Source organism: Excalfactoria chinensis, chromosome 4, assembly GCF_039878825.1.
Source record: "Excalfactoria chinensis isolate bCotChi1 chromosome 4, bCotChi1.hap2, whole genome shotgun sequence".
NCBI classification, from domain to species: Eukaryota; Metazoa; Chordata; class Aves; order Galliformes; family Phasianidae; genus Excalfactoria; species Excalfactoria chinensis.
In genome coordinates, this window is record NC_092828.1 from 43,653,164 (window position 1) to 43,676,050 (window position 22,887).

General features: G+C 47.1%; 1 protein-coding gene across 2 annotated transcripts in view; it reads left to right on the plus strand.

Annotated features, from left to right (window-relative positions):
* The window catches only part of AFF1 (ALF transcription elongation factor 1), a 52,620-nt gene extending 29,819 nt beyond the window's left edge, over window positions 1–22,801 (plus strand). Inside the window, exons 7-21 of one of the 2 annotated variants that reach the window (XM_072334817.1) lie at window positions 82–133; window positions 4,629–4,683; window positions 4,814–4,851; window positions 5,334–5,493; window positions 7,851–8,756; window positions 10,347–10,441; window positions 12,207–12,456; window positions 13,458–13,549; window positions 14,001–14,064; window positions 14,425–14,561; window positions 14,957–15,028; window positions 15,591–15,684; window positions 15,772–15,815; window positions 16,751–16,968; window positions 18,520–22,801. In XM_072334817.1, coding sequence (XP_072190918.1) covers window positions 82–133; window positions 4,629–4,683; window positions 4,814–4,851; window positions 5,334–5,493; window positions 7,851–8,756; window positions 10,347–10,441; window positions 12,207–12,456; window positions 13,458–13,549; window positions 14,001–14,064; window positions 14,425–14,561; window positions 14,957–15,028; window positions 15,591–15,684; window positions 15,772–15,815; window positions 16,751–16,968; window positions 18,520–18,641 — 2,399 coding nt within the window. In that variant the 3' untranslated portion in view covers window positions 18,642–22,801. The remainder of the gene's footprint in view (window positions 1–81; window positions 134–4,628; window positions 4,684–4,813; window positions 4,852–5,333; window positions 5,494–7,850; window positions 8,757–10,346; window positions 10,442–12,206; window positions 12,457–13,457; window positions 13,550–14,000; window positions 14,065–14,424; window positions 14,562–14,956; window positions 15,029–15,590; window positions 15,685–15,771; window positions 15,816–16,750; window positions 16,969–18,519) is intronic. The other variant, XM_072334819.1, reaches the window with a different exon arrangement.
* The last annotated feature ends 86 nt before the right edge of the window (window positions 22,802–22,887 follow it).

A 22,887-nucleotide genomic window follows, 5' to 3' on the forward strand; every position in this document is an offset into this window, starting at 1 on the left:
ATCGTGACACCCAAAGCCCATAAGGTAAAGTATGGTTCACAAGGGGCAAGCAAAACCAACCGCTTCGTTTTTGATTTACAGAGCAGTATGACGCACCTTCCAAAACGTTGCCTAGTTCTCATCCAACAATATCGTAAGTAACCAGACTCAGTTCCCATGCTCTACTCTGCAGTTACATGCAAGAATCTGTAAAGAATTACCATTTGGCTTGCTTGGTGTTTCTGAAGATGAAAGGTTTATCGGTTTGGTTTTTTCAACTGAGTGAATTTACAACAAAGAAACTCCAGCCACACAACGATCAGTGCACCAAGTGGAGGGGTTTTGCTCTGTTGATTTGTGGCTACTTCATGTCGTCGCATACCATGTGTGTGTTAGTCATGTGTTAAACTGATACAACTGATTGCAAAGGAGACAGAAGTGAAGCTGATTCGTTTTGCAGAACATTGGGAAGTTTCTGAGGCTTCCTAAAGCAATGGGATGGAATTTGTGGACACTTGAGGTGATGTTTTAAAAGAGATCCCATGGTCTGATTTTCTTCAGCTGCCAGGGAAAGGTTCCCTTAACAGTGTCGTGCTTCAGTTGTTTTAATTAAAACAAGACAAGCAAAAACCCAGCAACAACAAGAATAAAACCTTTCATGCAGAGTGTCTAAAAACCTCAGCTTACGTTCTCTATAGTGGGGTGGATATGAAGTTCCTGTACCTTTTTAATATTGACTTATTTCTTCTCTCGTTTGTGTTTGTTTTCCCTATTGTTCAGTGGTTCCTCTGAGCTGAAGGCTTTGTAGAATTTGAGCCTGAATTTGTAGAAGTTTATGCATAAGCCCAGTTTTGCAAAGGCAGGGAAGGAGTGCCAGCTGATGCATCTGTTGCTTCAATGCCATTATTTAAGCCAGTGGAAAAGATTTGTAATAGCAGAAAGATAACTTGGAGCTGTTCCGGTGGGTTAAAGTGGTTATCTACTAATTAGGTTAATTACAGGAATTTCTTGACGGTAGTTTTGTGCAGGCTGACTTTCAGTTCTTTGGGGATTAAGCTGGCCAGATGGCAGCATTGTTGGGCCCTGAGCCCTGAATAGCAGAAGCCATTCCACATCTCAAATAGGAGGCTGAGTTGTCTGTGTGCAACCATTGAACGCCTGTCATTTCAGTGATAATACAGAGCTCGTTTACTTCAGGCTGTGCTGTTGGAGGGCTGCAAGCTACAGGCTGCGAAACTTAAACCTATTTCCTTTTAAGCTTTGCTTTATGATGAATTATTAAATCAGTAACAACAAAAAAGCCTGAGATGGGCACAAGTGAGAGGAAGAGAATCTTCCCACCTTGAGATTTCTCATTCAAGCTCTTTGTGGAAGCCTTCCTGGCCTGAGCTGTCAACCCAGCCAGAAGCATCCTATTGCTGTTGTTGGGAGCATCTCGCTGAGTCTCTGCAGTTAGAGATTTCACTGCATGAAGACAAATCAAAGGCCTCTGGAGCCAGCAAGGAAGAAGGGGCCCCATCCCACAGCACCATCCCACCTCAGAGGATGAAGGGAACCTGTGATCACTGATGTCCATTGTTAAATGCAGTGACTGTGGCATCTCAGAGTCAGCTCCCATGGGCCATGGACACGCTTAACCTGCTTAATTGCCTACAAAGGCAATTCAGGCTAGAGCAGCAGAGCAGTTTACATCCAGAGGGGAGCGAATGGAGATTTGCCCAAGGACTTACCCCGCGTTTTTCCCTTGAACTGCTATGGACCTCCTTTTTTGTTTTTGTTGCTCTTTGCACAACAGGGCTTTCTTTGCTCTGCAAAAGCCACGTGACCGTCTGAAAGCTCAGCTGCTCAGCATCACTCATGTTACCCAGCGTAGCAGGCTGAACAGAAATGGCGCTTGTGCCTCTTAATTAGAGACTGAAATCCCTGTGCATCTGTGTACCCAAATTAAGCATTCAGCTCCCTGAGGGGCCTAGGTTCCCAGATGGCTTTCATTGTTGGATGCAGCCCCTGCACTTGCAGCTGCCTGTGCTGGAATGGGGAGCTGCCAGCCCGGCCTGGTGGTCGGCAGGGAGGGAGCAGCCCCTGCTTCAATGGAGTTGTTTGGCAAAGCCACTCTGGCTTCAGCACCGCTTGCCTGGTGAAAAGAGCTCTTTTTAAATAGATTTGCAGGGAGATTGATGGTGTGCATGTAAGATGCTGGTCCTGCAAGTGAGAACTTGACATCTTTCAAGTGCTGAACTAATAAGAGCATTACAATTATTAGAGCAGATTTATTTTCTTTAACCAGGCTATTTGATAATTTGTTGAAACCTTGTTTTGGGGAAACTAGCTTTGTCTATCCATGCAGAAGTATGACTCATTTAAAGTAGAGGCAAGCTCCTCCTTGATCCTGAATTGAACTTCAGTGGTTGTAATGCTCCTGCACTCTCTGTTTAACTTAGCAGCAGCTCAGGCAAAAAAGGCAGATGTAAAAGACTATCTAGGTGATGCTTCCCTATGTTATCTCTCACCTCTAAAGCAATGTCTGTGGTCTAGGATGCTTGAAGCGAAGCAACCCAAAAACCAGAAAACCACTTCCAGGATGCAGGGAGTTGTTTTCCACCTTAGTGTCTTTTATTGCTTCTCTCTGGTGTTTACTACAAGAAGAGGCTCCAGGTGGTGTCTGCAAGGGAGGTGCGTGCAGAAATGAGGCACTGGAGGCTGGGAGATGGAGGAGGATGATAGCCCTGAGGGAAGGCAGAGTCAAAATGCCTCAGCAAAGAAAGCTTATAGATCTGTGAAGGTGCAGGCGAGCCCTCTTGGCACAGAGACTTTTCTGCATGGGTTAGAAGTAATGGGGGCTGTGGGTAGCTGAAGTCCCTGCAGGAGGGACTGGCTCAACTGGTGGGCACCAAAAACCTTGGGTGTTTCTTCGTGCTGTCCTGCTTTGTGCCAGCCTCAGTCTGACTCAGATGGTTGTCACGCAGAAGCAGAGCCTTTTGAGACAGGTTTTGTCTGTGAGCTGTACAGTAGCAGCTGCATGGACGTGTTTCAACAACAGAGCTATGAACTGGAAAAATAACCACAGCAGTGACACGTTGCATTGTTGGTGCTGTAGGATCTGTAGTTTGTCTGCTAGGCTTTGGGGGAGGGGGACAGGAGGATGCAATTTGTCCCTTCTGGTTTGGACACCCAGACATTTGTCTTTGCATCCACTCTTGAGTTTTGAGAGTCTTATAACTTGAAAATAAACTGCATCAGAGTTGCTGTGTCATCAGAATCAGCAGTTGGTGTCCAGCACTGCCAGCCCTGGCAGCTCTGGAAGGAAACTGTGCCAGAGCGTATACATCCTACCAAAATAAGAATGCACCCTAAGCTAGCAAGGTTCTATGGCATTCAAAGATGTAAATAAAAAGATGAGAAGAATTAAATAAAGGCTTCTTTACAAGCAGGAAAGCATTCCCATTTTCCTTTTTCAAACCAAGAACTTGGAAGTGTAGTATTTAAAATGGAGACAGCCCCTCACTCAGATCCCATCAAGAAACAAAAAGAAAGAAAAAGACATCTAACTTGGCAGCATTATGAGCAAGAGATGGAATCGGATGGGTTGAGTTCTTCAGTTTAATGGTGCAAGCAAATGGGGTGGCAGTGATGCAGGAAGATGGGAGTACGTAACTCGGTAATGGAGCCTGCTACTGTATTAGGGCGTTGTTTTCCACAGAGGCTGAAGATAAGGGGTGTTCTCATTAGTTGGATATTCAGTTCCAGGTCACCCTGGTCCAAGCATGAAGGATTTGTCTTCCTTTCTAGAAGGAGTGAACAGGACCATGGGTGTGTTAGGAGCTGATGTGCTGTAGCTATTGGTATGTGGCTGTACAGAGGTGTGGAGTTTCCTGTAGGATTTTGTCATCCAGCTGGGCTGGACATGCCCTAGAGAGTGGGTGCTTTTACCTTCTGTGTGAGCAAGAATGTTTGCAAGTAGCAGCAAATAACAAACTGCCGTGCTGTGGCTTTATGTAGATGGGCTGGATTCCCTCCTGAAGTTCTGGGAGCAGAGGAATTGTTACTGGTTCTGAAAGGAAGCAAAAGTATTCATCAGCATAACAAGCCTTGAGAATAATTGCTGGAGTCTGTTCTCTCTTTGTTGTCTATGTGTAATTCCTTTTAGCTCTGATATTAAAGATGGAGCTTTTTGTTTGAAGGAAAGATACAGGCCTTTGCTTCGAATTATGGTGCTTGAATCCGCTGCTTGGAAAAGTTCTGAGAGAATGCCTGAGTTCCCCTTCAACCCGGCTACTGGTGAAACTGGAAGCAGTGGTTACCAGCTGCAGCCTTAGGATTCAGTTGTGCATTTGAACGGCATCCCGCTCTGTCCTCTGGCAGCAGTAGACCAGATTTCACCTGCCTCTTGCTGTAACAGAACTATGCTTCTTCAGCAGCTGTCTATGCATGCACCCAGTGAAGCTTTGCACTGCTGGACAAAGCACCCTGAGGCTGGGAGTCATGTTGCCATTCCTTCTGGTACCCATAGGATTAGCAGCTTGAGCATGCCAAAAAGTAAAATAGGATTTGGGAGATCTGTTTGTTTAGGAAAGCGAGTCTTCTCTCGGGGTCTGCTGCTTGAAAACGTGTCTGCCCTGGCTGATGTGTTTCTTCTGGTTGTCTTTCAGAGTGCTCCAGGAGGACCTGCAGCTCAGTGATAGTGAAGAGAGTGGTGACGACCAAGTCAGTTTTAGATGTTTTATCCCCTCTGCACACAGACATCCCATAAAACCATCGCAGCTTGTTGCATTGCTCTGAGCTCCTAAAGCTAACCTTTCCTTCCCCTCTCCCATTTGTTTTTTGAACAAAACAGGTTGTTGAACAGCCACCTTCTTCACTTGATCCTCCAAGGTACATGTTTGTTCCCAGACTGCTAGCTAGACCAAATCACTTGGAGGAGGGAGGGGTGGGGAGAACTTTGCTTTTTTGTACACGAGATGAATGGGAATGGGATCCTTTTTCTGCTCTGGTTTGTAGCTGCCTGAAGCTGCTGTTCAGCTTTGGTTTCAGTTGTGTGGGGTTTACGGAAAGTTTAAATTAGAAATAAATAATCCAGGCAAGCTGGATTTTGCTTTTGAACCAGAATTGTATTCAGCCAACTGTTCTCCCTTTGCCATGAGCAGGAGGTGAAGGTTTTATTATTTCCAGAGGTTTTTTTTTTAATTCTAATGTTTTATCTGTGGATATGGTTGTGTTCTCCTTTGGCCTTCTCACCTTTCCTCCCAGTGCCAAAATAAGGGGTTTAGGTTTTATTTCTGGATCCTGCCATATCAATATAATAAGTAACCTTCACGAGTGCTGCTTTCTAATTTTGTCTCCTGGTGGCCTTGCAGTGCCCTGCAGTCCCAACCCGAGAGCGTGGCATCAGCACATTCCAACAGCACAGAGTCAGGGAGCAGCAGTGACTCGGACAGCTCTTCAGACTCTTCAGAGACGGAGAGCAGCTCCAGTGACAGTGAAGCCAACGACCCTCCGAGAGTGTCAGCACCTGAGGTGAATGCAAAGTAAATGTAGAGGCTGCTTAATGTGGACTCTGCTGATGTCAGACCTGAAATATCATCATCCTTCAGGTGTCCCGGTGACACCTCTGCTGCATCATCAAAACTCCTCTTGCCTTTTGCTTCTCTGCCAGAGTTTGTCAACCGAATAACCCTCAGTAATACTTTTACGTGCCTAACCTTGAAGCGCTCCCCTTCTCTTTTGACATCGTTGGCTGGCATTGCTGGAGGATTTATGCCTTCACCTGTGTGGTACAAGCAAATTGCAGGTGGGAACTGTAGCTTTGGGGCCCATCTCTGGAGGTGCAGCTTTTCTGGAAGCTGCTGCCGCCCCTTTTTAGTTCCTTCGTGTGAGTGGCAGACTCAGCTTCTCCCAGATCGCAGCAGAAGGGATAGGACCTGCAGGAAGGGCAGGAATGTGCTTAGCCTTGCTTCTGTTGGGTTTGGCTCAGATAGTGCTGCACTGGCATTTCTGAGGCTGTTATGGGGAAATGCAGAGAAACGGAGCTCAGTGCCTCAGAGTTGCATAATGACCGAGTGCAGCTTTTAAAAGTCTGCTGCAGCTGTGTTCATGTCCTATAGATCCTCCCGTTTGCAGGGCATTCTTGGGCCATTGGGAAAGTGTATGGTTCAGTCAGATGGACTGCAGCTTACGTAAAGCGATTCACTGTCCACTCTGAGGGATTCTTATGAAGCCCAGAAACTCCATCGTTTATTCCCCGTGCCCTCTATAGCTCAAACTTCCCTTTACTTTAGAGTCATGCTAACGTTTCACATCTAACACCTTTCGCATTTCAGCAGTTCACTTGCAGACTTTGCCTTGTGCAATGGTTGAAACAAATGCTGCCTTCTCATACCCAGCTGTGCCTGCTTTATACTGATAATGTTACACGACAGGATGGTTCTCACTCTAGTGAAGCCCTAGCTATTGTGACTGACCATTTTGTACCCCTTTTTATTCAGCAACCTCCTGATCCATTTTGCACAAGGAACAGGTTAGTGCTCATGGCTCGCTTTTATTAGACCCAGTTCTTCATAGGAGAACAAATAATTCAAGAAATATAGTTAATATTTCCTTGTTTGTATTTTGTTATTAAGAAATATTTGGAAAGGCTGAACATCCCTGTGAGGGTGTAGATCACACACGGAGCTGATGATAAGTGCAGAATAGGGTCAACATCTGCCACTGTCTGATAGCTGCCTACTTACAGTATAAACCAAAACCTACCAAGTTCCTAAGCGAGGTCTTGGTAGTGTTAACAACAACAAAATGCTCCTGAGGAGCTAATAAGTAAAAAATGCTAGTGAAAATAGGGCAGAGATCATTATCCGGAAACAAGAATGAATTTATTTATTTATTTATTTATTTAATTTTATGTGATTAAACCAAGTCCGTTTTTAAGCCAGGTTCCTCTCTGGAGTCATGGTTGAAGGCATGTCACTATGTTCTGCTGCACAAAGGAGGGCTGAGTCTGGGTGGAGAAGAAAACCACTGCAGAAGGGATTAATTAGTCCTGGAAGACCTTTCCTGTGCTAGAGCTTTTTTTCTGAGAAGTGCTGTGGCTGTTCTCAGAATAGGGAGTTGTGGCTGAGAAATAAGTGGTATTTTCTGAACTGGCTCCAGAGAATCGTGCCCTTAATTTGCAATTTGCAGCTTTGATGTCTGTTTTTATGGCTGTTTGGTTAACTCTCTTTTCAATTTGTCAGACCTTTGTTTTGATCTGTAGGGCTTCTCCTAGTCGTGTGATATATCCAGTCAGCGTAGCTCAGTGGTAGCTCATACCTTGTGTGATGAGAGGGACGTAACTGTCAGACAGTACAGGCAGAGGGCTAAGAAGAGGCTGGGCTTGATGTGTTGGCTTTATACTTTCTTTTGATAAATGCTTTAAAACACAGGAGCGTGCCAGCCTACCTGTCCGACTTCAGTGAGATGTGACAGCTCTTGGTCCATCTTGTGCAAATGATTTGGTAAAAGCATCGTGAGGACAGCACCTGCTTTGTTTTGGCAGTGGCTATGTCTGTGCACATCTGACTGTGCAGGGTGTTGGTTAGTGGCACAGAGCACACCAAGGTGAGGCTTTTGTGCAGAGCAGCCTCTTACTGCAAGACAGGTGGGGCTGGAGAAACCCAGGTGTGCTATGCCACATGTTTGACTGGTCCTGTGCAAGAAGGATGTCTATGCTTCTGAATTAAGGGTTTGTCTGCATGTACCAGAGCGTTCCTCTTTTCTCATGGTCTTTTGCCTTCAAGATCATTTAACAGTGCAGGGAAACTCAGTGGGTTCGATAGCCAGTGCTCAGTTTGAGATAAAGATGTCAGCCTTGCGTACTTCCTTTCTCTTTCTATCTGCAGCCCGACCCACCAGTTTCCAATAAGTGGCAGCTTGACAACTGGCTCACCAAGGTGAACCCACCAGCAGTGCCAACAGAAAGCCCCAGCGACACTGCCTGCACAGATGGCCATGAGGAGGACAAGGAACAGCCCATCAGCAACAGTTCCTCCTGCGAGCATGTTGTGCCGAGGGAGCCTTACGACAGGAACTCCATCCAAACAGCCCGGGCTCCTCAGGATGTTCATCTTCCGACCAAACTTGGCTGCCAGAAGTCTCCTGTGCGCACTGAGGAGCCCTCACAGAGGCAGACTGTGGGGATCAAAAGGCCCAGCAAGCCCCCAGTACATGAAGAGCCCAAGGGAGGCCTGAAGGTGGAGAGCGAGCCTGCTCCTTATGAGATCAGAGAGCAGACTTCCAGAGACAAGCCAAAACCCAAAACAAAAAGCAGACTCAAATCCTGTGACCAAAAAGAACTGAAACCCCAACTGCAGGAGGCTCCTAAGGAGAAGAAGCACAAGAGCTCCCACCACGCCAACGCCCTGCTGGACCACAGACCCGTGAGGGATGTTCTGGTCAGCAGTACCCAGGAGTATCCCACTCTCAAACACCTTCCTGAGGGCCAGGATGCAGCTCCCACCAGGACTAGTGGCCACAGGTCTGCTGCTGAGGTCAAGGAGGGTTTTCACAAAGGGAAGCTTCCTGTGCCCACCAAGGAGAAGAAGTTGCTGTCACCAGTGAGCGACGTGCCTGGCAATCCCAGCCTCCTGGTTAGAATTGATCTCCCGCTCCTGTCAAGAGTTCCCCAGCCTCCTGAGAAGGGGAACCAAAAGAAAAGAGCAGAGGTGAGGGAGCACCCTGGCATCAAGGGGCTGGACTTGGAGAAGAAAAGCACAGACACTCCTGACAGGTCCTTCAAAAAGAGGAAGGTGAGAGGTGGAGGTGGAGGTGGGTTTGTGCAGGGACCACAGTGGTGTGCATAGAACTGCCTGAAAAACCCCTACAATGTGGTTTGTTTCTTTTTCGTAGCTTCAGGGTGAACTCATTAACCTACTCCTACTGCAGCGTTGCTACATTTTTAAAGGGAGCTCTCGTCAAAAACTATCCACCGATGTTTCTTATTGGTCAAAAATCCACTGTTGAGTGAATGAAAAGCCCTGCAAGCTGCTTAACAAATGCTTTGGTGTTTCCGAAAATTAATCCTAGTTTCAGCTCTAGGAGAGCTTTGCAGGGCTGCAGTGCCTTCTCCGTGCACCTTGTGTTACAGACATGGCCTCAGCTATCAGGTGTCCCTTTCAGGAGATCATGCTGCCCTCGACCCTTGTTCTGCAGCTATCAACTATATTATCCTACAATTAGAATAGTTGCTTTTCCTTGAGTTATAGTACAACCCTTGTTTTGGTCATTGATCACAAGAGTTTCAGCTGCCTCCCGGAGTGGACCGCGACCATACAGCTAGTTTTCCTGCAGGGCTGGCAGTGAGTTGTTCTGATACACCCATATCTTTTTGGACCCTCTTTCAGGAGGAAGTGGCTTAGCACGTGTGGGTGAATAATCTTGGTTTGGGGCAGGTTTCATTTGCTCTTGTCACCCCGTGATCTCCCTGTGGTTGTGTGGGAGAACTGAGAAGAGCAGGGAGACAGTGAAGAAATGTGGATGCCCCAGCGGTTCCTGTCCTGTGGTACAGCAGGCAGTGAATCTGTCACTGCTCCCACTGGTCTCTCCAGAGCCAAAGAGGAGCTACCTGATGCCAGGCACATCGTGCCCTGCAACCTGAGCGTCTGATGGCAGGAAAGCCCATGTCCTGGCCTCGCCATACGTGTTGGGTCAGTGTGCCACAGTGCCCTTGGCAGCGTAGGCTCCCTCACAGTCATCTGGGTCAGCTGCAGCTGCCAGACCTTTTCTGAAGCAGTGTGGAGATCAACCTGAGAAATGGCGTAAGGACGTGATCCCAGTGCTGGAGCCCTGCCCTGATGGCTCTGCACCATCCATGTGCAACCCACCACGCTGCATCACACGGTTTGTATCACAGGATCTGTGGAGCGTGAATAAAAGGTGTCCTTTATTACCCCTCTGCCTCAGTGGTTCTTGCTGTACTGGAGGACAGTGTATAGGCAGCGCATTTAATTAAAACATCACCTTGTAATTGGTTCTTGCTGGTAAAACCTGAATCCCCGCACCTGTCAGGAATCTGAGTGGTTCAAGTCTCCGATGAATGTGCAGAAATCACATCATGAAACGTGTGTTTTCAGCTATGGAAGTACATTAGTTTTCAGCTGTTGGCATGGAGAACTTTAGCCGTTCCATCCCCTCCATGACAAAACAATCGTTCTGTCCAAGCAGAAGTGGATAAAGGTCATTTCAGGATACTCGTCAGTGAGCCTGAAATCCGCTGTGCTCTGGCTTTCCACTTTGCTGGTTCCAATCTCTCTTTTTTCTTTTTTTAATGCAAAACTATTAGCTGGTTTGATCTGCACTTCATGTGAAATTTGAGTTTTTTGTTTGTTTGTGTTTGTTAGAGAGAAAAGGAGGACATCGATAGCAAGAAAAGGAAGTTGGGCAAAGAAGCAAAGTCATCGCAGTCTTCACCTAACAAAGACTCCTGTAAATTGAAGTGAGTATGTGGTGGTGGGATGGTAGAAAGATGCATTAAACTGAGCGTTTCTTTACAACCTTAAGAAAGGAGCTGCACCTTCCGTTCTTAACATGCCTTTGGAAACATAATCTGCTGCAAATTTGTCTGCCACGTGGCTATGGGAGCGTAATTTGCCTTCTTATTTGTTGCAGATGTGCAGCTGCCCTTAGTGTCCCTCATTTTCCTCTCCCTTTGTAATGCTTAAGGTGATGTTTTGATGCTTGGCCTCCTTCCACGCTTGCATTTTGCTGCTGTAAAAACTGCATGTGGTGGCACTTGTCCCGATTTCTGTCAGTTGAAACGAAATGAAGACTTGGCCATTTGAAACACAGATGTATCCATCCTGCAGTTCAGATTGCTGAACTGATCCGTCCATTACACATAGCTCAAAAAATCTGTTGAGGCTGCAGGAAATGAAATTGCCGGTTGTGCCAGCGCTGCTTTTCCTTCTAGGCTGATATCCACGCAGTGGCACTGCCATCTTTCAGAAGAGATGCCATGCAACAAAATGATTGCGTGGAGTCTGGCGTTTGAGTTGGAAATAATGCGGCAGATTGCCTGCCTGCTGGGACCCTGTGTGACTGCAGTGGTAATCCCTCCTCAGGAGCCTTTCCCTTCTCCCTTTAGACCGTCCCATTGTGTAGCTGAATGGGTGCACATCCACTGTGCCTTGTGAACCACGCCAGGTGGTTTTCATAGCCAAAAATGTCTCCTTTATTCCAGCAATTGCCTGGGCAGTGCTTCTGGTAGCTCTGCTAAAACCCTCCTCGTGATTTGCACAACACAGACCGCTAGCATTTTGGCTAGGTCTGTGTGAAGGCTTCCAAGAATCTATCTCGATGGGCAGCGCTCCCAAGAGAGGAGTCTGGTGCATCCATCATGAGCTGCTGCAGTCATTTTCAGCTTACTCATGGCCTGAGCTTGAGGTATTGGCTGAGATTTGTTGAGGTTTGCATCCTGACTCAGCTGCTTCTCTGTAGGGAGAACCTTGACAATCTTACAGCACTGAGCTGTCAGGACCCATGTTTAGCACTCCTTGCTGCTGAGTTCTGCTTATTGCTGCAGGAGTTCCCTCATAATCCCAACCCCAGATGATCAGAAATTTGGCCCGGTATTATTAAATATGATCAGCTCTGCCATTTAAAAGCACAGCATTTTCAGTGTTCCTCCCTTGAATCCTCACGTGTGTTATCTAGTAGAGTTGGCAACTCCTGAAGGACCAACAGGGCTTAATTCTGCTGAGGCCTTGATTCTGCACGGGATCATGTGTCAGGACAAGTGTTGGTGACAGCAGAAGATGCCTTCTTCCATAGCAGGCGAAGAGAGGCAGTGCTGTGGATCCCTTGCCATCTTGGGCGATTGGTCCTGGGGATTTTCCTTGCTGGAATTACCTCCTCCCTTTTTCAGTGAAAAGGTGCTGTGGCATTTTTGCAGCATCCTGACCTTCTGCTTGCACGTGTTTCCTTCAAGGATGAGTCCAGAGGCTTATTCCTGCCTCAAGAGCAACCTGCTTGTGTGTTGCTGACAGCTGAACGCGTGGTATCTTAACACACAGCAGGGTCCCTGGAGCTTCATCTTTGTTTCTGTTAGAATCTTTGTTAATAAGTCATCTTGCATTTCTGAAGCAATTTAAACAGTATTGGTACGCAGCGTGTTTAAGGATGATTTTTTATTAAAAAAAGACCCAACACCCTCAATATTGTATAGATAATGCAAAACTGCAACATTCACTTCCCATCTCCAGAGCATGGAATGCTTCATCTGAGACCCAGAACAAAGATCTCAGGCAACCCCTGCCACTGCCGCCTGTGTCTCCCATGCATCCTGCATCAAAGCCAACCAAGAAGGCCCACAAGAGGCCCAGGAGTGAGAACGGCCAACCACCTGCCACTGCCAGCAGCACTGCCCTGGACACAAGCAACCACAAGGATCCTTCTTCTGCCAAGCAGAAGAAAATGGTGGAAAACCACTCTGAGCAGGTGAAGGGCAGCAAAGTAGGTATTGGTTATTAATGGTGGGATGTGTCCTGCAACTTGTGGCTGCTGCGTGATTCTCGTTAGAATGCCGTCAGTAGGATATTAAGTGGGGAGAACAGTAAACCAGCTCTTTGAAATCTATTTGTCCCTTCAGCAGCAATCAGTGACTGTAACTTGCTAGCTTAAATGGCCGTGCTGTTGTGTCGCTGCTTACTCTCCATCACCTGTTTCATCTCATTGGTGAAACTCAGTGCGAAGGGGTGACCATGTGAAACACATGTTAGTGTTTATGGCATGAACTGGTTCTGACTGTAGACAACTGGCAGTACAGTACGATAGGTGTAAAGAGAAGTGTGTTTAACAAGTGGATTGCTTGCAAGTAAGAAATGACCAAACTCTGGTTTTGTCTGTAACCTGTGTAGAAGTTATTATAGCTTGCATTAAAAAATATTGTTACTGATTCTTGCAGCTGGGTCTTCACATTAGTGAGTTAGAAAATTAAATTGTGTTGCCATTTCTGAGTGCCTGGACGTGTGTGGTCCAGAGCTTCATGTGTGTGCACACTGATGGAGACTGTGCACGCTGTATTAGCTGGCTTCTCACTACTTTCTTTCTCCTGACACTGTAGTTAGTAATGCAGAATCAGCAGTTGCTGTGGTTAAGCTAGATGTAAGTGTGAATGGATATTAGCAGTTCCTGTCTTTTCCAGTGGCTGTGAAAAATGTGCTGCTGGCAGCCTTACTGCTGTCTTAGCTATTGCACAAGGAAACCTGCTGCCTAATTTCTGCCTGCTCAGGGAATGTTTGAATGCCTGCCTCAGCAGGCAGCCTGGTGGGAAGCCAGGTTTTCATTTCCAGTATTGGTTTGGGGTCTGGGAAAGAAGAGGGGGAGGAGCCTTGAGAAGCAGCTTCTATCTCAGACAAATAAACATTTTCAGTTCAAATTTAGGAAAGCCGTGTTTCACAACTATTCTAAATGTCTCTCTCTAATCAGCTTTATCTTTGTTCCTGATTTTTCAGGGATCTGCAGGGGATGTCACAAATCCTTTACCAGTGCCTTCTGTGCCAAATGGTACCTCCAAACCAAGGAGACCTCAAATCAAGTTTGAAAGGTAAGAGTTTGTTCTGTGCTCCTCTGAAGATGCTGGGCAAGGCTGGCCATGCAGCCACCATGGCTCCTGCTTTGTACTGAGCATTGCTTTTGTTAGACCTGCCTTGTCACCTCTGGGACGTCCCCACAAAGCAGTGGTCTCTCTTTTTAGCTGCTCTCAGTTTGAGGGAAGCTGCTGTTGAAGTCAGGTACCTGTTTAACTCAGAGACATCCCACTGTGCACAGAGCCGTGCAGTCCCGAGTCCTGGCAGGTGGCAGGCCACTCTAGGATATGAACCTCTAAACAGGCAGATGGCATTCATGTAGTGATTCTTCCAAATCTGATGTGTGTTTGATAGCAGTACCAGCTTGTCCTGGGGTCACAGCATCACCTAGATAAGGAAGGTTAACATTGGTATTTCCTCTACCTTTTTTCTCTTACATTTGTTTTCCTCTGTTCGTGTCCATTTCAGACAGCATTTGACCGAATATTACCTGGAAGAGGCCAAGAAGATGAAGCACGAGGCTGATGCCATGGTAAGCTTGGGCTGTCAAGTGGAAGGTCAGTTGTTAGGGGGGTTCACTCTGAAATATCAGGGTTTGCTGTTGAACAAGACTTGGAAGTGCCCTTTGCAGATGTAGCTGGCCTTCTCAGATGCGTGCAGTTCAACAGCATGTGTGATTAAACTACAGGTTTTTGTTAATTGTAGCTCAGTCAGATAAAATGCACGGTGACCAGGACAACAATAGGGGCTCAACAGAGAACTACCTGCAGGCCTGATGTGTGCTTTGTAATTTCTTCAAATTCTGCCTGTTTAGAGAGAGAAAAGGGATTCAGGTACACTTGAGATAAATAGTTTGTGCCATAGTCTGAAAGTGAGGAATTTTTTCCAACAGATGGACAAGACTGGAAAGGCCTTTCTGTACCTCGATGCTGCCCTTTCCTTTGTTGAATACGGGATGGCCCTGGAATCGAATGCAGTAGCACCAAAGCCTGCTTACAGCATCTTCGCTGACACAATAGATCTGCTCAAGTAAGTGGCTTTTGAACCGTGATGGTCAGGCAGTGTGCTTGGAGGGAAGCAGTGGTTATGTTTACTAGTGATACGTATGACATCTGCAGGCGGTACAACAAAGGAGCCAGATACTGGATAGAAAAGAGACAGGAACCACTTTATTCATGCTGAAGTTAAGGGTTGCGTATTTTCAACAGCTGCTTTGATTTCCTCCCCATGGAGCTGATTGAAACAGCTGGCAGTAATTTTTTTATAGTGGACTTCAACACTTTTTAAACTTCATTGCTTTCTGAGTTTTCACAGTGCTTTGTTGCTTTCTGATCAGTGTTTGGGGCAGTGGCATACAGCAGATCTTCTAAACAGACTTGAGAACCCTGATGACTAAGAAGATGCTGTTCATTTTGTTCCCTCAGATACGTAATGACACTAAAGCCCTTTACGGATGTCTCAGCGTCTTCACATGAACGTGTCTTTGCTGTCTTATGGTGCGTAACTGTTTTTCTGCCTTCATATCCTGTTTGTAGACTTACTATAGTGAAAGTCCTGTTACTTGGAGGGACAAAGGCAATGAGTTAAATGGGAATCAGAGTTCTTCAAGGGAAAAAAACAATATAAAAACCAGAGCAAACCAGAACATGTTTAAAGTGCGCTAGGATATAACAAGAGACCAGGCACAGAAGGTGCAGGCTCCAAAATTTGACCTGTTGGTAACTGGAGAGTGCATGAAGGCCTTCACCCCAGGTAGGAGAATGCGATTTGCCTGCCCACGTTTTGGCTGTGTAACTGTTGCTGTAGCTGAGCACAGCTTCTGCTGCTGCTGATGGTTGAGGGCTCACTCAGCCCCTGGCATCCGAAAGCATCTGTCTCCTTAAAACACAGCCCTTCCTCTTCTTCACAGAATCTGACTCTTAGGCTGAGCAGGAGAGGAGATCATGAACTTGGTTTGGCAGAGAGGCTGATGGGTGCTGGTGCCTACCTGGCGCTGTCATTGCTGGCACAGTGGCACCAGGCACGAGTGCTGACTCTCGACTGTCTTTCCGTTCACAGCATGCGCTGCCAGTCCCTCCTGCATATGGCAATGTTTCGTTACAAAAGAGACACTGCAGTAAAGTATTCCAGGATCCTGAATGACCACTTCAAGGTAGGGCACTTGTATTGCCAGCTCAGGGGCTGCAGTTGGTTCTGATATTGGCCAAGAAAACTAACAAGGACTCTCTTCCTTCTACAGAGTTCTTCCAGAGTAACACAGGCACCTTCTCCGTGTGTTGCAAGGTAAGGTGTAAAAATCTGCACCTGTAAAGGTGTGAGCAGAAATCTAAGTGGGAATCTTTGAGATGCTAACTGCATTTGAGAATGACTTGCCATCCACTCCACCTTGCCAGCTGGCATCATGGTAGGGGGCACAAGGGTGTTTCTGCCCTCTTTCCATCAGTGAAGGATTTTTTTGTTATGGAATGAGTTCCAGAGTTCCTGCCTGTCCTGGGGAGCAGTTCTCCACCAAGGCAGTGGGGATAGCAGGGTGGCTGTGCTGCTCTCAGAACTCCTGCTTTTGTCGTCCTTCTATTCCATGTCTGAGATCTTTAACCCTCCCTGGAACACCATGCCCATCTCCCTGGCTGCTGCCTGGTAGGACAACGCTTTCACACCATAGTAGAATCACTTTGAGGTGATACTTGTGTATTTTTCTCTGTGTTAATCATCAATTAAGAAACTCATTTTCTGATTTTTGAATTATTGAACGTTTGTCATTTTTTCTGTATTTACAGCACAGTTCTTGTATGTGTAGCAGGAAAAGGAAAGCTGCCATTTAAGAGTGTTTGACCCAAAGCTCAGCACACAGGGCCTGTACCTTAAGGACACAGATTAAAAGTTTTCCTGTGTTTTGCAGTGATTGTATTTGGGAAATAGGTGCCCAGTTCCACATTGTTCCCCTTTAAACCCTGTGACTGAGAGGCTCACTTGGTCTAAAGCTCATTATTTTTCTGCCATGTGTGCAGTACAGCCTGCTGATACTAAATGGCCTCCCAGGTGCAGTGGTGGAACTAGTGGCAGGAAGCAATGATGGGGCCTGACCCTGGCAGGCAAGCAAGCTGGCCACATTAAGTGCAGGTCCAGATAACACCAGATAGCTCCTGCCATGAAATAGTCTTGTGATACAAGGCAACTCTGAAAAGAGACATTCATGGTGGTGTTTGTTTCTCCTGCAGAAGCACAGGCATGCCTTCTCCTCATTCTCCAGTGCCCTCTCCTGCCAGATCTATGAGTTCTCAGCAGGGATCAAATGGTAGCAATTGCAGTTGCAATAGCGTTGGCTCTTCAGTCACCATCCCAAGCATCACCTCTTCATACGTCAACATCACTTCCTATGTCCTCTACGCGTATAATATTTGGGAACATGCTGATGCACTGTCCAAGAATAATAAGGGTAAGGTTTCTTCACTGTGTTTATTATACAAAACTACCTAAATTCTAACACTTGGTATAACAAGCACCATAACTACAGGAGAAAGCCTTCAATACATTGAAATAGACCTGTGGTGTATTGGCAGGTTTTTGGCAGAAATACTTAGTGATGATATACTGGTGAGTGTTCCAATTAAAAGATTGTCTTGGCAGCCTCAGATGTCTGTGAACTAAGGGTGAGAGTTCAGGGCAGGAAACCGGGCAGATTGCTTTGTGCTAATGAGAGAAAACCAGCCCAGGGGTTTTTCTGTGCTTTGTTTTTCCCTTGCTTAGATTAGGTTTTCTGAGTTGGTTCACCTTACTCTCAATCAGATTTGTGCCCAGTGGCCTTGTGTTTCATTCTGTTTGTCAGAATTCTCTGACTCTGGAATTCTTGACTTGAAAATGGAGAGACTGGTTTCCTGCTATGAGACAGTAAGCAAGCAGCACTTGAACTGGAGTCTTTATTGAGTACGTGACGAGCGTCTGGCAGTAAAACCACTGCTACGTTCTTATTACATAGAATCACAGAATTGTAGGAGCTGGAGGGTATCCCCCTGGGGATTATCTGGTCCAGCTTCCCTGCTAAAGTGGGTTCCCTAAAATAGGGAACAGGAAAATGTGCAGGCAGGCTTTGAATGTCTCCAAAGAAGGAAGCTCCACAGCTTCTTTGGACAGCTGTTCCAGTGCTCTGTCACCCTCACAGGAAAGTTCTTCCTCATGTTCGTATGGAATTCCTGTGTTGCAGGAATCGCTGCACACCACAGAAGAGCCTGGCCCCACATGCTTGATTCCCACCCTTTAGGTAGTGATAAGCATTGATCAGATCTGCTCTCAGCTTTCCCTTCCCCAAGCTGAACAGTCACAGCTCTCAGCCTTTCCCCATGCAGATGCTCCAGGCCCACATCATCTTTGTCGCTCTCCACTGGACTATCTCTAGAAGTTCCCCATCCTTCTTGAGCTGGGGAGCCCAGAGCTGGGCACGGTGCTCCAGATGTGGCCTCACCAGGGCACAGCAGAGGCGAAGGATCACCTCCTTCACCCTGCTGGCTGCACTCTCCACAATGTACCCCAGGATCCCTCTGCCCCTCTTGGCCACAAGGGCACAGTGCTGGCTCATGGCCAACCTGCTGTCCCCCAGAACACTCAGGTCCTTCTCCACACAGCTCCTCTCCAGCAGCTCAGCCCCCAGCCTGTACTGATGTGTGCAGCTATTGCACCCCAGGTGCAGGACATGCTCCTATTGAACCTCATCAGGTTCCTCTCTGCCCAACTCTCAGCCTGTCCAGGTCTCGCATTTTATAGTTGTACTGTTGAAAATAGTTTTGTTGTCCTGTTGCACAAACAGTGATGGACAAGCAGCAACCCGTGTGGACACAGCTCAAGTCTGCAACGAGGCAGCCCACATAGTGCTCACAGTGCTGTTGTTTGTCACACACACGGTGTTTTGGGGTGAAGGGATATATTGCCAAATATGCTGTGCCTGTTGCTTGAAACCAACCAATCATTGTTTCTCTCCCTAATCTTTTTGCAGAGTTTTTTGCTGAACTCAGCACAGCGGTGTGCCCTCTGGCACTGACCAGTAGCATGGCCGAAATGGTACACTACACTAGACAGGGTTTACATTGGCTGAGACTGAACACAAGTACGCCTTAACTGGTGCTCTCGGTGGCTAAGTACCTTGAACCCTTTTGCACTTTGGAAGCTTCAGAAACACTCTGGCTTGCTGAATTATTGGATACGAAGCACCTGCAAGGGAAATAAATAAAGGTGAAGTAATCTGGTTACACTGGAAAAAAATGAACTTTATTTTAGGGTAGCATTTTGTTGCCTTGGAAAAGAAGAGACAGAGGAGGGCCTCAGCGTTGATGGCACCTTCGTTTAAAATGGTGAAGTGCAATGAATCGTCTGAGTGGCTCTATGTGTTGGTGGTCTATAAACATTTCTATTACGAATAACCAGCAGGACAATAATCATACCTGAAGAAGTGCCGACAAGAAGGAAATCTGCCTCCAGAAGTTATTATGCAACACACCACAGTCTGCAATGGTTGTGTGCCTGAAGGAGATGTGGAATGAGTGTATTTGCGAGCATGAGTACGGTCCATCACGTTGGATCTTGGTTTTTGGATGGCGAGTGGCATCCCCATCAATGCAGTACAGACAGCAGAGTGCTCTGCCTCGCTGGCCCCAGCCTCACTCACATGTGTTGCCTGCCAGCAGCTGCACTGATGACACCCTGCCAACGGTGCTGCACGTCCACTTCCAAAGTCACGTCACTGTGCCTCCACCTCACCTCACATGCACCCTAACATGACGTTGCTCACCATCTCACTCGGTTTCAGCTGTGGAAGCCAAATGCAGCTGGGGCTCGGCATTGGCCCTGCAATGGAGGGATGTTGCTCCTGCTGAGGACACCTTGTCTGCTCACACTGCGCCAATTCAGAGGGAGTGGACAGATGTCTTTGGTCACTGTGCTTGCTTGAGCTCTGCCTTGGGTGGGAGAGTGGGACAGGGAGAGGCCATGTGGCCTCATGGGGCACAGAGTGAGTCCTGTGTTCAGACGTTGGCCTGCAGCCCTTGCTGGTCCCAGTGAATATCCAGGAGCAGGATTTGGATACCAAAATCAGGTGCCCTTCATGTGGGAGGTAACTGTGTGCTCTACCTCAGGTAAACCACAGAGTGGGCCCAGGGATGTGTCTTCAAGGGAACACAAAAGGGAACAGTGAGGTGTTTGTAAGCCTTTGTCCTTGTCAGGAGTTGCATATTTAGAACTGTGATTTGGCAGGTGGCAGCAGCAGCGAAGGCAGCATCCATGGCACTTGTAGGAAGACAGTCTTCTGTACCCAAAGATTTCCTGTCGCATGACAGCAGCATCTTGCCATCCTCATATCTGATAGTGTGCCTTAGCCCTCTGGTCCCCTCTCACGTTCCTCACAGCTGTGGGAGTGGTGAAGAGGAGGACGATATCCCAAAATAAATTGTGCTTACGGGGAAGAATGTATCTCCGGTGAGTTAGCTCCCTTTCCCTACGTAATTTCAGTGTGGAGGAGCAGGTCTGCACAAGTGCAGCAATAACTCCTTGCAAAACTCCGGCAGGGATTTCAGAGGCTCATAATAATCTGCAGGTAATACCTGGAAGCAGGGGGGTCTGTGTTACCACACACAGGCCCTGCAGGAGTGGCTTTCCCCTGCTGTGGGCTAACCCAGCAATGCTGTGCCGGAGACGTACCCTTGAGTTGTCCTGTGTTCACTTTATTAAAAGCCTTAGTGCATTTTGGGGATAAGCTGCCCCGGGCATTGGGGGGGAGTGACTGGGAGCCTGTTCATGGTGTGCAAAGTGGAGGATCGCTGCCACTTTCTGTTTTCGCCATGCAGAAAGGCTGCGTCCAGGTGCTCCAGCTGAGGAAGAGGGCAGGGAGTGCTGTCGTGGTTGGAAAGCAGCTGGAAGGTGGAAAGGGATTTCTTCTTTCAAAGCCAGGGGTGGGTGGAAGCAGCGTTTTCTTTCTGTTGGTGGAAGAGACAGCTTAAGTTGGAGCTTATTTTCAGAAAGCCATTGTATTTCCATCATGAGCCAGGTGAGAGGCCCGTGAGGGAGAGGGAAAGGGAAAGGTGCCTGTAGTTTTCACCTGAGTCTGATCCAGCCATTTAAAAAATGGGGGGGAAAAAAAGAGGATTTGCCATTAAGAAACAAAACCATCCGAGGAAAATTAGAGGTGATGGTTGAGTCCCTGAAGGAGAGGAGGCTGTGGTGGCAATGCAGCATCATTTCCACGCAATATTTATTTAGAAGAAATAATGTGTTTGAATTGTTTTATGTTCTATTTTTAAGATGCCATTTATTTAAGAGTTGAAAAGCCCTGCTTCCATGGAGACAGAGATCTCTTCTGTTAACTGAAGGTCAAAGTCTGATTGCAATGTCCTTGTGTTTGGTTTTCTCCCTTCCATCTTGGTTCTCATTACAAACCTGTACACCTTAAACTTATTTTGGGGACGCGTGTCCCTCTTGTACATAACCTCTGCCCTGCGTGCGACGGAGTGTCCGACATGGTCAATTCGCTCGTGTGGGTAATAAACAATACATGAAGTAGCCCGTTTGGTGTGAGTCCTTGCCAGAGTCCTCGTGTTCTCAGCTTCTGGGAGAGGAACTGCCGTCTGCCCTCTGCTTTGTTTGGTGGTGGTGAATGTCTTTGCTCCCAGGAACAGCGATTTCACCTCTCCACATTGCTGGGATACGTGGATTCAGGTCTTTCCTGCAATATGCTTTGCATCTATCACGTTTGCTGCTAATGGATGTGGTTTTTAATGTAGCACCTGAAGCGTTCCAAATACTGGACCCTGTTTTAAATGCTTGCTGGGTATGTTGCTGTTGCAGACATTGTATATGGAAATATAGATATTTTTTTTTAAGGTCAGTGCACTTTTTCACAGCACACTTAAAATCCTAAGGGCAAACTGGAACATGTAAAAGAAACAGCCAGTTAGACAAAAGCTGAGGTGTGAAGCACCCGGTGCAGTTTTCAGCTGTGGATGAGGTGAGAAGAGCTTGGTGTCACGTTTGCTAACGTGGTTTGCTGGAAGCAGTTGGTGCTTGGAGTAGGATGGAGCTGGGTGCTTTGGTTGTTTATCAGACCATTGCTGACCAAATCTGCAGCCATGTGTATTTTATTTTGAGATTTGTTATCCATTCTGGGTCAGCGTCTTTTCTCTCTTTGGCTTCGCTTACCCTTTTCACAGGCAACAGTTTTGGGCAACGCAGCTGCATGAAAGTTGATTGCGGTCTCACTTGGCTCTCTCTCTGGCGGCTCATGCTTGCTTTATGTTAATTGCACTGTTAATAATCAAAGTCAACAGCATTCCTGGGCCACTGTCAGCATTTCTGAGTGTGTTTCCAAACGCTGCTATTCCTGACCCATGGCTTTGTACACATATCTGCAACATGCTGCCACTGCTCTTCTGGGCTGTGTTGCGTTGAGCCGTGAGGCCCCTGGAGGTCCTACAGGGCTTCTTTCCCCCAGTGTTGCTGAGGTGAAGCTTTTCTTTAGGTCCAGCATTTTGCATCAGAATGCTCCTGTTCAACCATGCTTCTGTTCAGCCCCACTGAAGGCTTTGTTCTGTTCCACTCCTACATTTGGAAGATGCATTCCTGGGAGCAGCATGGAGCCCAGCATCTTTTGGCACTCCAAGTATCTCAGAACAGAGCTGCTGAGGATGGAGAGAACATATCAAATGTCACTGCTGTGATTCCGTATTTTTATTAACCCCATCTTGCTCAGCATCTTAAAGTGCATGTGAAACACCACAGTTCTCTGTGGAGACGTCCTTAATGTAAGGTTTGAATGTTGCTGAGTGTTGCCTGCCAGGAGCCGGGCCCTTGGGCACATGGGATCCGTGGCACAGCTTGGGGAAAACAAGGTAAAGTTCCCTCCAAAGAAATTGTGCCACAGATCTTTTTGTCTGTCTTCTGTACTGGGGGGATGAACTGCTGTGTGTGCGTGTGTATGGATAATATAAAGGCAGAGATTATACATAACTAGAACAAATTAATTTTGACTGGCTTGTTTTTAAATTCTTCCAGTGAAAGAGATGGCGGTGTGATCTGTAACGGCAAAAAGGCAAACAAGCTGCCAGGGGGTGGAATTCCTTGTTCCAGCAATCCCAAGCTGAGTGGCCACAGCCTCAGCTCTGCTCCGCTCCCCTGAGCGCTTCCCTGGGGCACCCATGAGTGGCTGTGACTGCTGCCTCTGCCTCGCTGTGGCCTTTGGGAGGAAGACAGCAGCGTGAAACACCCCATCTTGCTGGGCTGAACGTTGACTTTGAGATCCAGTGTCTTGATGGCCTGCATCTGTAAGTATCGCTTCTGCAAAACATCAGCGCACGTTTCCAGATCGCATCCGTCATGG